This window comes from Engystomops pustulosus, chromosome 1 (genome assembly GCF_040894005.1).
Source record: "Engystomops pustulosus chromosome 1, aEngPut4.maternal, whole genome shotgun sequence".
Taxonomy (NCBI): domain Eukaryota; kingdom Metazoa; phylum Chordata; class Amphibia; order Anura; family Leptodactylidae; genus Engystomops; species Engystomops pustulosus.
Window position 1 is genome coordinate 158,842,893 of NC_092411.1, and position 14,275 is coordinate 158,857,167.

The 14,275-nt window shown below is 42.3% G+C and overlaps 1 protein-coding gene across 2 annotated transcripts in view; it reads right to left on the reverse strand.

Annotated features, from left to right (window-relative positions):
- TPM4 (tropomyosin 4) overlaps positions 1-11,175 on the reverse strand; it is a 50,019-nt gene extending 38,844 nt beyond the window's left edge. For both annotated transcript variants that reach the window (XM_072112957.1, XM_072112964.1), the window contains exons 1-2: positions 10,966-11,175; positions 5,634-5,759 (exon numbers count right to left, since the gene is read on the reverse strand). In XM_072112957.1, the coding sequence (XP_071969058.1) occupies positions 5,634-5,759; positions 10,966-11,079 (240 nt within the window). In that variant the 5' untranslated portion in view covers positions 11,080-11,175. The remainder of the gene's footprint in view (positions 1-5,633; positions 5,760-10,965) is intronic.
- Positions 11,176-14,275: the final 3,100 nt, after the last annotated feature.

The following is a 14,275-nucleotide window of genomic DNA, read 5'->3' on the forward strand; positions in this document are numbered from 1 at the left end:
ATTGTACGCCCCTATCAGACACAATATCATCTGGTATACCATGGAGGCGTACAATGTTCTGTATAAACAAATCAGCCAATTCTTCAGCTGAAGGTAACTTTTTTAATGGAACAAAGTGTCCCATCTTGGAGAAACGGTCCACTACCACCCAAATCACTGTATAGCCTTGAGATGCTGGCAGATCAGTGACAAAATCCATTGACACTTTAGACCATGGCCTGGTGGGAACTGGAAGCGGAAGAAGAGGCCCCTCAGGACGTCTCCTGGGAGTCTTTCCTCGCGCACAGACCTGACAGGCTTGGACAAATGCGTGCACATCATTAGTCATGTGAGGCCACCAGTAACTTCTCTTTAAGAGATCCAAGGTACTCCGCATTCCCGGATGACCTGCCAATACTGAGCAATGCGTCTCCTCCAACACTCTCAAACGACAAGAAAGAGGAACAAATAATTTGCCTTCCGGAAGGTCTTTGGGTGCAGATTTTTGTCCTGCTAAAATTTGAGAGGAGAGGTGGGAGGAGACAGCTGCCAACACAACACCTGGAGACAAAATATTACTGTCCGTAGTCGCTGGAAGCTCAGGAGTCCCGAAGCTACGGGACAAGGCATCAGCCTTCACATTTTTTGACCCAGGTCGGTAGGTGACCACAAAATTAAAGCGAGAGAAAAACAAGGCCCACCTAGCCTGACGTGAGTTCAAACGCTTAGCAGTATCCAAATATACTAAGTTCTTATGATCTGTGAGCACAGTTATCGGATGAAGAGCTCCTTCCAAAAAGTGTCGCCAGACTTCAAATGCCCACTTAATGGCAAGGAGCTCTCGATTACCAATATCATAATTCCTCTCACAAGAGGAAAACTTTCTAGAGAAATATGCACAGGGCCTAAGTCTGGTGAGAGTGGAGGACCCCTGAGACAACACTGCACCTACTCCTACCTCGGAGGCATCAACCTCCACAACAAACGGTAGAGAGAGGTCAGGTTGAACCAAAACTGGGGCTGACGAGAATGCCGCTTTTAAAGTTTCAAACGCTGAGCAAGCGGCAGGGGACCAGTTGTTTGGATCAGCACCCTTACGGGTTAGATCCGTGAGGGGTTTGGCGATCACAGAAAAGTTCTTTATAAAGTTCCGATAATAGTTAGCGAAACCTAAAAATCGTTGTAGGGCCTTAAGATTGGTAGGCCGAACCCAGTCCGTGAGCGCCTGAACCTTACTCGGATCCATCTGTACATCAGAGGGAGTCACAACATAACCTAAGAAGGAAACCTTCTGGACGCAAAAAACACACTTTTCCAGCTTAGCGAAGAGGTGGTTTTTGCGCAACCTGGTAAGTACTTGGCGGAGATGTTGCTGGTGAGAAACCATATCAGGAGAAAAAAATCAAAATATCGTCTAGATACACCACCATAAACACACCGATGTAATCATGAAAAATGGAGTTCATAAAGCCTTGAAAAACCGCTGGGGCATTACTCAAACCAAAGGGCATAACCAGGTATTCAAAGTGCCCCAAAGGTGTATTAAATGCGGTTTTCCACTCATCCCCTTCTCGGACCCGAATCAGGTTATAAGCCCCTCTGAGATCTAATTTAGAGAAAACTTGGGCCCCAGAAACCTGATTTAAGAGATCCGGGATCAAGGGGAGGGGACCTGAGTTTTTTACCGTTATCTTATTTAATTCTCGATAGTCAATACACGGCCGTAAACCACCATCTTTTTTCTCAACAAAAAAGAACCCGGCCCCAGTGGGCGACTCAGAGGGACGAATATGTCCGATTGCCAAACTCTCATCAATATAACTCTTCAGTGCCTCCCGTTCTGGTACCGACAAGTTATATATACGACCCTTTGGCAATCTAGCATCAGGAAGAAGGTCAATTTTACAATCAAACTCCCTGTGAGGAGGAAGGACTTGGGACAAGGGTTTTTGAAAACACATCTGAGTAGTCCGAGAGAAAACCTGGAAGACCCTGATCTTCTGTCACTACTGTACATAGTGAAACTCTGGTCAGGTGCTCCTTACAGAGAGGACCCCAATGAACCAGCTCCAGAGTTTCCCAATTAATTACCGGATTATGGATCCGGAGCCAGGGTAGACCAAGAATGACATTTTCAGACAGGTTTTCCATAACTAGAAAAGAACACCATTCTTCATGCATAGCTCCTACCATAAGCTTTATCTGCGGGGTTCGGAATTTGATCAACCCTGCCTGTAGAGGGGTCAAATCCGCACCCGACATCTGGATAGGAGTGGACAATGGAATCAATGACATGCAAAACTGAGAGACAAAATTATAATCGATTAAATTAGTCGCAGCACCTGAATCCAAAAAGGCGCGACCAGTGCAGGAAACAGACTGAAACTTAACCGTACAAGGTAAATACATTCTAGACACAATAGGGAGTACCTGAGCTCCTAAGCAGTCCCCCCGACTACTGCTTAGGAGCGGAAGTTTTCCTGCTGCTGCCTCTTGGAACAGGTGTTGATCTGATGATCAGGACTTCCACAGTAGAAACAAAGATGGCGTCTTATTCGATGTTGCTTCCGCTGTGCAGGAGAGATGCTATCCAGCTCCATGGATTCCAATTCTGGACTACCTGGAGACGGACTGGCCGCTGGCTGACAGTCCGAGGACACCCGAGGTGATCGCCTGGATCTTAGGCGACGATCAACTCGGATGACCAGAGTCATAGCATCATCTAATGTCTGAGGCTCGGCATAAGCTAAGACTAAGTCCTGTACTCTGTCTGACAGTCCGGACATAAATTGGTCTTTTAGGGCGCAGTCATTCCATTGAGAGTCAGTCACATACTGTCTGAACTGGGCACAATAATCTTCTGCTGTCCGTTTTCCCTGACACAGAGATCTAAGGTGGGAAACTGCAAGTGCTCGCCGGTCAGGTTCGTCATAAATCTGGCCTAAAGCAGAAAAAAAAGCGTCAAGAGAAGAACGGGATGGAGAGTCAGGTGGGAGAGAAAAAGCCCAATTTTGCGGATCCCCACGCAACAGGGAAATTACCACGCCCACCCTTTGAATCTCTGTGCCCGATGAACGAGGGCGTAAAGAAAAGTAAAGTTTACAGCCCTCCCGAAATGAAAAAAATTTCTTACGGTCACCAAAAAACACGTCAGGGAGAGGAACCTTAGGTTCAGGCGTGGGTGGCAGTGGATCCTGCGGTGATGTCTGCCGTGGAACCTGCATAGATTCCTGAATTTGGAGACGGGAAGCTAGATCCTGAACAAGCTGAGTTAGGGTCTGGACCTGAGCGACCACAGCTGACAAAGGCTCCATGGAAGGAGAGAATGTAGCAGGTCGGATACAGGATGCAGACCTATGTGTGGCCAGTGTTTCTGTTAGGATTGGTACACAAAAGACAGGGGATAGTGTGCCCTGAGCTTGCCCCAACCTCTGTCCCTTCCTATAGCCCCCCCACGCTAAACCGTGGGGCGACTACTTGAAGACTCGAAATATTCTGGGTAAGTGTGGGAAGGGGAACACAAACAGACTGACAAACATAAAACATAAAAGAATCGTAAACAAGCCGGAGTCACAACTAGAGGGTACGTCAAAAGCAGAATCAGTAAGCAAGAGTCAAAGTCCAAAACTAGCCGAGTTAGCAACAATATAGATACAGATACAGAGCAATACAAACTAGCAGCAACCAGGTGGAGAAAGGGATTTTCAAACACTGGCACTGGTGACTAGTGAAGCTGCAATTTATGCAGCCAGAACTCCACCTCCAGAACCTGATAGGTGCTGGACAGCATCTGGGAATTAACCCCTCATGGTGCAGAAACAACCAAGCACCAAGCAGAGGTTCAAAGTCCCAGCCACTCCTAGACAGCGCGAGATCTTAGCAGCCGCTGCCCAGGACGAGAGGTGGAGTTTGCGCGGATACGCGCCGGGGTTCGGAGAACGCTGCTGGTACCACCAGAAGAACCAGAAGTCCCAGCAATCTCCCTAGCGAACCTGACACCTTTTTTCTTATAAACAAGGGCATAAAAAGCTAAAAGAAGAACAGATTCTGCCAGACAGGGCACACATCAGTATGTCAGTGTGCTTGATGTACAATCCTTCATCCTGGTGGTAGATGTTCTTTAAGCTGAGTTTACACATGCTAAACAAAATACACTAGGAAACTGGCCTACGGATTCACAAACAAATCTGTATGTACAAGGCATTGCGAAAGTATTTGGCTCCCTTGAACTTTTCCTTTTGCCACATTTCAGGCTTTAAACATAAAGATATAAAATTGTATTTTATGGGAGAAAAAATCAAGCTGGACACATTTGTGAAGTGCAATGAAATTTATTAGATATTCTAAACTTTTGTAAAAATAATAAAATGAAAAGTTGGTTATTCAGCCGCTTTACTTTCAGTGCAGCAAACTCACTCCAGAAGTTCATTGAGGATCTCTGAATGATCCAATGTTGTCATAAATGACTGATGATAAATATAGTCCACCTTTGTGTAATATAGTCCCCGTATAAATACACCTGCTCTGTGATAGTCTCAGGGTTCTGTTTAAAGCACAGAGAGAAGACAAAGGAACACAGGCGACAGGTCCATGATACTGTTTTGGAGAAGTCTAAAGCTGGATTTGCATACAAAATGATTTCACAAACTTTAAACATCCCAAAGAACACTGTGCAAGGGTATTGAAATGGAAGGAGTATCAGACCACTTTAATTCTACTAAGCCCGTCCGTCCCTATAAACTTTCATCTCAAACAAGAAGAAGACTGATCAGAGATGCAACCAAGAGCCCTATGATCACTCTGGATGAACTGTAGAGATCTACAGCTGAGGTGGGAGAGTCTGTTCATAAGACAATAATTTGTTGTATGCTGCACAAATCTGCCCTTTATAGAAGAGTGTCAAGAAGAAAGCCATTTATCAAAGATATCTATAAAAAGTCTTGTTTAAAGTTTGCTATAATCCACCAGGCAGACACATAAAACATTTGGAAGAAGGTGCTCTGGTCAAATAAAACCAAAATCAAACTTTTTGGCCGCAAAAGCGCACTTTTATCAGACTGTACGCCGTTTTCGGGAATTACATGGCTTGGACAGGTATTTAGCAAGTGCACGCGATCGATTTTTGCCGCAGCTGCAATGGCAGTCATGCAGCACACATTGGGACGATCCGACTGATTTAGACTGAGTGCAGGATTTAACATTCAAATTGTGTCGCAAGGCTATCCACTTACATGCACCACGAAAAAGATGGTGAACTCTGAGTGGGGAAGCGACACATACAGGATATCGGACGCGCGATCTTAGTGAATCGCGGCACAGTGCATTATCGTTGGACAATGCACTCTAAGTGAACTCCGCAGCCAGGTAAGTAAATGAGCCCCAGGCTGACTATTTTGTGTGGCCCAGGCCTATGATGTTTCATGGTGTGCCTATGGCTTGAAAATATAGATCTTCTGGAACACCACTTAGAGCCATGTGCATAAACCACAAACAGTATGCTACATTTTGGTATTATATGAAGTACTTGTTTAATAAATTAGAATATTACATTTGTATATACTGATGTTTGAAGTGGAAAGAACATACACACATTTCTCATAAACAAGAGGTTTGTGACAGATGACCGAGGGAAATAAGTAAATTGTAAAACTTACATCAGTTGCTTTCTTCTCAGCTTGCTCCAGTTTCTCCTGAGCATCCTTCAAAGCTTCAGAATACTTATCCAGTTCATCTTCAGTTCCTTTCAGCTTCTTCTGCAGTGCAACCAGCTCATCCTCCACCTAGCAACATGGAAAAGAGACTTGTTACGGTGTGTCTGGTGCATCCCTTTTTCTGTAGAAACTCAGTTTTAATTAAAGGATATCCACCATTTGCATGGTAGCCATTTAAACTAAATATACTTAATTGTTGTCTTCTTCGAGATCCAGTCACATATCTTCATTAGTCTTGAAATGCTGGGATTCCTGAAAAAAAAAAGACTTTTAAAAAGATGTTACTTAGCCTTGGACAAGGGGTGTACATCACACAGGCGCTTTTGGCTCATAATTAGGCACTCCTCCAGCGCGATAGTCACCTCCTCTCCCCTGCTGGTGACGATACGTAAGAGGCGTGCATAATTATTAGCTGAGAGCATCTGTGTGATGTACACAGAGTGCCGAGGATAAGTCAAATCTTTTCAAAAGTTTTTTTTTTTTCAGGAATCCCGGCGTTTCATGACTAATGAAGATTTGTGCCAGGATCTGTAAGAAGACGCTGACAGGTAAGAATGGTTAGTTTAAATGGCTACCACAGAAGTGGTAGATTTACTTTAAGAAAAGGCAACAGGGGTTTATGGGTAACCATTAAGGGTAGTTTATTTGAAGGTGTTCTACCTTTGGAAGTCTGTTCCCGAATAGGAAATTAATAGGCTGTTCACTGAGAAAAAAAAGTGACATGTGCTTTATTCCAAACAGAATATGGGTAGATGCTGTTTGGAATATGGGATATGTGAGTCAACAGTGTATTTTGAACCAGTGTTTGGGTTTTTCTGGGCAGAAAAATCTTTGTCTAATACTACTGTATGAACATATCCTTTTACAGTATATACTGGTATATCCAATATTGTCAAATATCTCCCCCAATAGTCAAAATAATATTGTAATTATTTTAACATTTCTTTTGAGCAGGACTATAGGGTGCAGTACCCTATAATTTTCATACAGCATGAATCCTAGGAGTAACAGTGGGAGCTTACAATGTTAACACACAGTGTATGGGTGGTATATAGGGAAATATGCTAATATGTTTTCCAGGATGGGACAAATGTGGTAATCTTCTTATATTTGTTATCCATGGCATCCTTCCTTCTAAAATCTTCTAAGCTTTTAAAATTATGTAATGAGCCTGAGGGAAGTGATGAAGAAGGAGGGGGAGGGGAGACAGTGTAACAGCATGTAAAGCCAGATTATTTATAGATTTAATAGAAACCTACCATCAGGAATACACTAATTGAGGTATTTCTAATGGTAGCTTACTTTCTATTTACTAAGTCCAACAATACGTTTACATAATCTTTTCTGTCTAACTAACTAAAAACTTTATCTGTCTTTAATGCAACTTCAGAGGCCAATAGGGTGCGGAGTAGTCTGGACAATTGCCGATGGCTAAGGCTACTAAATGCACCTGTAGCCTCTGAAGTCTTACCTCCCAGTGTGTTCCCGCAGCGCTCTTTGACTATTCAGTCTATCCACATATGTCCAGTAACTTCTGGCTCTTCTCGAAGTGAGCCAGAAGTTACTGTGCATGTGTGGGTAGTTTCCTTTAACATCACACATGCCTTTTTCAGAAAGATAAACCATAAGGAACAGATTCCCAGCTGTAGACAGTAGTGTTTTAAAGTCTTTGCATCTCATCAGAACAGTGTAGGGAATTGTTTTAGCTGAGTAAGTGGCAAGTGACTAGGTCAGGGAAGTAAGAAGACTCATTAGGGAGATTTGGTATGGTTGGTGGTATATAAAGACTTTTAGTTAGAGTCCTGCCAAGATCCTTATATCATATCTTTCTTAGATAGGACAGCAGAAGTTGCATAAAAATTGATACCTTCATATGTCTCAAAAATGCAATGGTGATGACTTTTCAATGACCACAACGTAAAGTTGAGTAAATAAAAAGATATAAATACTATTTTCTGATTTGAGAAATTATATATTTCATATATACTGTATATATTTATATATATACACAATACGTAATTAATAAAGATTGGTTGCTTAATCAAATAAGTGGTCTAGGGTATCATCATCTTTAATCCTTGTTTTTGTAGTTTGAATATATTGTTACTGTAAAAATAGAATTTCAGCAACTGCTGAATCTAATTCACTTCATCCCTAACACTAAACCCTTATACAGTGGCTTTCGAAATGAGAAATGATCTCACTTTATATTGTCTCTAAATCTCTCCCAGGCAGCCACATAATACCATCTAAGTTCCGTACCAAGGTCAGTTAATTCCTGCTATTGTTCGTGGGAGTGTGTGTGTCAGAAATTAGCTAGGTGACTTATCTTGCTGGAGAATCTGGTACAGTGATACCCAATCCTAAGGGCAGCTGGTATGATCCCTAGCCATCATGAGTGGGATTCTTGTATTAGTGCAGAGTATTTGTACTGCCTACATGGGGAACATTCTGAATGTAGCACATCATTTTATAGTGCTCCATGCTTTTTAACTATTGTAATATGTTTGTGTAAACAATATTTTCACATTTTAGGAAATGGTAGTACAGTATATGTAGAAACAAAGTATGTGACTTATAAATATTATTTCTGTTGTTTTGGCCCAGAAGTGTTACAGGGCATATCCGAACATGACCTTTGTGCAGATGATGTGTTTCCATTTTTCACTCCCCACCTTCAAAAATATATAACTTTTTTACTTTTTCATTTAAAGAGCTGTGTGCGGTCTTGTTTTCTGTGTAGCAAATTGCAATTCATAGTGACAGTATTTAATATTCCATGCCATGTACTGGGAAGCAGGAAAAATATTCAAAATGCTGTGAAATTGGTGAAAAAAAGCATTGGATTGAACGACTTTCACTGTGCGCCCCAAATGACATGTCTACTTTATTCTTTGGGTCAGTACGATCATGGGGATAACAAATTTATATAGGTTTTATAATGTTTTCAAGCATTTATAAAAATTAAAACCTCCTGTACAAAAAAAAGAAATTCATTATTTTGCCATGTTCTGCTGCTAATAACTTTTTCATACTTCAGTGTACAAAGCTATTTTTAGTGTAATTTTTTTTTGCGAGATAAGATGACATTTTCAATGCTATCATTTTAAGGAATGTACGGCCTTTTTATCACTTTTTAAAAATTTTTTTATATTTTGCAAAATGGCAGAAAAGTGGCATTTTCGACTTTGCCCGCTATTTTCTGTTACAGAGTTAAACTCCTGAAATAACCGTTATTATATTTTGATAAATCAGACATTTTATGACACGGTAATAACATGTTAATGATTTTTGTAGTTTATTTATATTCATTTTAGTTCTATGGAAAGAGGGCGATTTGAATATATAGGGTTTTTTTAAAATAATTTAAACTATTTTTCAGACACCCTAGGGTACTTTAACTCTAACCCTAACATATACTGCCATACTGCAGTGCATGCGGATTTTGCACATCATCTATTACAATGTGTTAATCGCACATTCTTATAGATCGGCTAAAATCAGACAGCCTCGGGTCTTTGTATGACCCTAGGCTGTTATAGTAACAGATCACCGCTCCCAATGATCCAAAGGGTTAACATTCGTGATTGGTGCTAGTAGCAATATGCAGCAAACACCCACCTTATATGGAGAGTGTTAGACATGTATGAAAACAATTAAAAAATGTATATCTTGCTTAGGAAGAATTCATACTAATCCTCGATTTGCAGAGGACTATATTCTTCCAGGGAGAAAGCACAGTAAAATCAATATAACTTCACTCCCAATTATCTGGAGAAATCCCTTTTTACCACAACAGGGCATCTTGTTTATCTGTGTTAAAAGATTTTATTTGTGTTAAAAGATTCTGGGTTAAAAATCAGATGATAACGCAGTTATCTTGCCTGGTTCATAAAAAGATACATTTCTAAAATTCTAATAAATTAACTCCCACTTATTTTCACTAAATTCTTAGAATTGGTCGGATCACATTGCTGAGATTTAAACAGTTGGCTGAAAATCAACCTTAGCTTAGTTATGATTCCTTACCAAATAAGGTAGGGAATTTGCTATTCCACTGTCAAGTAGGTATAAACTAAGTACTGTGGCATGTAACTAAACAAAAGGATAGACACGCCACAGACAGTACTCAGGGAATAGAATTAATCCACTAGGGGCTAAAACACACACACACAGGGATAAGAATAATTTTTAAAGTAATTCTTTCTGGATTTTTTACTGTTGTTAATTGAGACAAAATTAATACAATGTTACAATTTTATAAATTAGTCTGACAATTCTGTAATTGCTCCACTTTCTATGCTATTAACCTGCTAGACTGGGTTTTTGACTTCCTCAGATAATCTGGATTACAGACAGCTAGAGAGGCTAACCATGCCCCCTTGTGCACAGTGAGTAGCATAAAACGGCAACGAATCTGGTGGTGGTCAACTCTACATGTGAAAAAAGACAGTGGACTAATTTTGCTTTTTCAAACATGTAATTTAGCATAAAAATAATTTTCCCTTTTTTCATTTTTGAGACATGCACCTCTGTTAGCACTGAATTCTATTTAAAAATATGGATTCCATTTATAGTTTTGGAAAGCTTTATGTATGGACATACTTTTTGGTACAAAAGTAAATGTCATGAAAATGTTACAATAGTTTTTTATGTCCTGTGAACTTCATGCAGTGCACTTATATGTAAATCAATCAATAGTTTTTGGGCTATAGGCATCAAGATGGGCACCAGTACAGCCATTGTCCTGCTCCCAAACAACTACAGTAAAGTTAGTCCTAATATGTACAGCAGATATTAGGCATATTTCAGACTAAGGCTGTCAAATTTTTTATCACGCAGATCTAAGATTCACACTCTGGACACATCTGTCTACTAAAAATCTCAAGTGGTTCCTGATGTCTTATAGTCACTTGATGTGCTATATTCTCCACTACTCATATTATAGCATATCCAATAGCTTTCAAATAATAAAATTAGTCACATATAGGGCTACAGATATATTTGAGCTCCCTGATGCAGTTAACATTTGTTTCTAATATCTAGTTTTGGGCAGTGGACACAGCTCTAGATCTTTTATATATTTCATGTGTGTGTGCGTGTTATGGACCAGGTACATACATATTTATGCTCAGAAAACTGCTGCTCATGTTTAAGTTATATCATATATATACAGGTTGTATTAGTAAACGTTTAGTAAGCATACAATGCGGGGATGCAAGTGGTTACATGATTTTGCGCTTGTTTGGATCAGAACTTTTACAGAAGTATGTACCTGTTTACACTTGTCCTCTGCTGCCTTCTTATCTGCTTCAGCTTGCTCTGCCCTGTCTATGGCATTCTCCTTATCCAGCTTCAGCATCTGCATCTTCTTCTTAATTGCCTCCATCCTGACTGGAGTTTGGAGCTTGGCTGCAGAGAGGAAAGCAGAGGACCTGGTGCAGGAGAAGACTGCTCAGAGCCCAACTGGAGGAGGATAATCTACAAGCAGCTCTAAACTCACAAAGAACATCATTGGATGGTTTACTCCCCTGAGAGACCACAAGACTTTCACTTGCATCCTTTCCAAGGAGAAACTTGGACTCATTTCAACTTGAAAATCCACAGCCCTAAACCAGTCACCTTATTTGGGATTGATTTTACAGTAAAGGAGAAAAGAAAAGATTTGGTTTCCATTTTTAACCCTCTGACAAAGCAAGCTGCCTGACAAATGAACACATGCCACAGATAAGGCTTATTAGCATATCTGGGTATATTTGTCCAGTGTGATCAGCTGTCCTCTCAGATAGAAGTGGTGCATGTCGTCAAGTCATATGGATAAAAAGCTAATATAGAAAAAAACACTGCCCTGGTAGTAATTCTTTCCTCATAACTGTTTTGTAATGGTTGGTGCACACTTGAAATTGTGATTGTAAAATAAAAATATCACAATATCTTGATTATATCAACTTAATCCAGTAATGGCTAACCTATGACATGTGGACATGACGTTTTTGCTGACATACAGCAAAGTGACAGCATCGGGAGGCAGGGAAACTCACCTACTGAGTCTCCGGTGCAGCCACTAAAACCTCACCCTACTGCCAGTGTACATATACTCACACATAAAGTTCTACACACATTAAAGGAAACCTACCATTTGATTTGATGCATTATGAAGCAAACACACCTTGAGAATGCTGTAGCTATACTGATGCAGGAGCATATCTTGGTTAATCCCTGAGTTGAGTGGTTTTGCTGAAAAAACAATTATAAAATTTAGGACCTTGGGAAAGCTGGGTGAGGCTGGCTGCCTACATAAACACATTACACACAGAGCTTCTCATTAAACATGGAGCATAGTCATGAGTAAGTCAAGACATGACTAATCAACCTGAGCTGGATGACTCATACACAGCAGCTGGGGGATGGTGCAGCAATTGATTATTCTGCCTTCAGGCACAACCCAGGTATTATGTCATCCTCTGGTTCAGTGAATAACTAATGTGCTAGGAGAAGCTCTGAGCCAGCCACAGAAGGGAGACAGTTTCATTATTATAATTGTATAATTGTTTTATCAGCAAAACTACTCAACACAGGGATTAACCAAGATATGATCCTGCATCAGTGTAGCTACAGCATTCTCAAGGTATGTTTGCTTCATAATGCATCAAATCAAATGGTAGGTTTCCCTTAATACACTCTTACCCATATGTATAAACTCATATGCGCACATTTATGTACATATATATATTTATACATTAATACACACATTTTTTACAGGCTGATAAAGTATTTACACAGGCTGTATGTACACATCTATAAATTTATACACATACAGTATATACACATCATATACACACATAGGGGGGAAGTTATCACATGCTGGCGCTCGAAAACTGGCGTAGAAGTTGTGATTCCTCCCATAGTATATACAAGTAATATACACACATTCTGTACAGTACATATACATTATAAGCACATAAGGGGGTATTTATCAGGGCATCTGCACCACCCCAGTGGCGTAGAGCCGCTGAAATAATAACAAATACTAGCTTATTGATAGCATTCACGATTTTTCCCCTTTTCCTTCACCTCCACTCCAAGGGGCGTGGAGGGGTGTGAAGGGGAGGGGCGAGGCCGGCTGAGTTTGGGCATGGTGTAGAAATAAATGTTGTGCACCAACCTGCTGGATACAGCTGCGCCGAATGCTAGGCGGGGTTATCATAATTGTATAATTGTTTTGGGGGCGTGGTCTCGGCATGCAGAGAGCGTAGACGCACGCAACTGGAGCTCCCGTTAATCGGACGACATAAAGAAACACAAACTAATATCAGGGTGCCCAAACCGTAAGGAGATGAGTAAAGGGAGGCACCAGAAGACCACCCCCAAGCCTGCGGCCATTCCCGCAAACACCCTCCCGCGTTACCTGCGCTCCAGGAGTGAGACAGCCGCTGAGCTTGGGAAAATGGCCGCCGCCTCCACGTGTGCCTCGGCAGCAGAGGTGGTGAGTGACTGCTGTCCGCGCCCGCTGCCTCCGACGTCAGCATCTGCTCTCAGCAAGCGGGCGGCCGGCTCTTCAACACCGGCACACACTGCCTCCCGGATGAAGACCGGCGTAACCCCCCCAGCTGGTCCGAGTAGAAGACAACCAACCGCTGCAGAATTGCACCACGGAACGGCCGCAGGCACCTCCATGCCAAAGGGCCCGGCCGCGGCTCCACAGGAGGACGTCGAGGGTGCCGCGGACCCGGACATGCCAGCTCAGGATATGCAGTCTCCCCATGAGGTACAGCTTCTCTCCATACAGGCTGCGGGCGGCCACTACCAAAGTCTCCATCTGCAGGCAGACGGACTGACACGGAGGGAGATACTTCACCAGGCACAGGTGCACGTTGCTTCCCCCGCTGGTCAGGAGAGGAAGGACAGTGCAGCCACAAATGGACAGACAGCACCCCTCTCTAACAACCCACAGGTGAGCACACCTGCCCAGGCTCTCACCATACCAGCGGGCTCAGATTGGGACACTCAATGGGGTGAAACACAGCCCCCTTTACAGGCTCATGTGAGAGGTGAGCCCTCATTCTTTATGGAGTGCATGCCCAGTACCCCAGAGCCTCCTCCGACCCCGTTTATGTCTCAGTCCCAGGCTAGTCCAGCTGGAAGAAGCACAGACCCAGACATCGGAGGTGCTTCGGCAGCTAAGCGCCATGGGGCGAGAGCAGGACCACAGACCTCACCACTATTGTCCTTCTACCCCTCCTTGTCCCCGGGCCGCCAGTCCCCGGTATCGCACATGGACCCACGATGCCCAGAATTTCCCCTGTCACAAACATGGGCCTCACCCTACGCTCAGGATCCTGGGTTGCTAGAGGAACCACCTTTGACCAGGGCGGACTTGCATGAGGCTTTGAGAAATTTACCTACTAGAAGCTTCTTTGACTCCATGATATCCAGGATGGAGAAGATGCAACGTCACTGTCTGGATGAGGTGCACCGCACCATGGAACAGATGGGCTCCAGGGTGGGCTCTCTAGAAAGACAAACCGCATCTCACGATACCAGATTAGAGCAGCTAGAACAGCGGGTCACGGCACAACAGCATA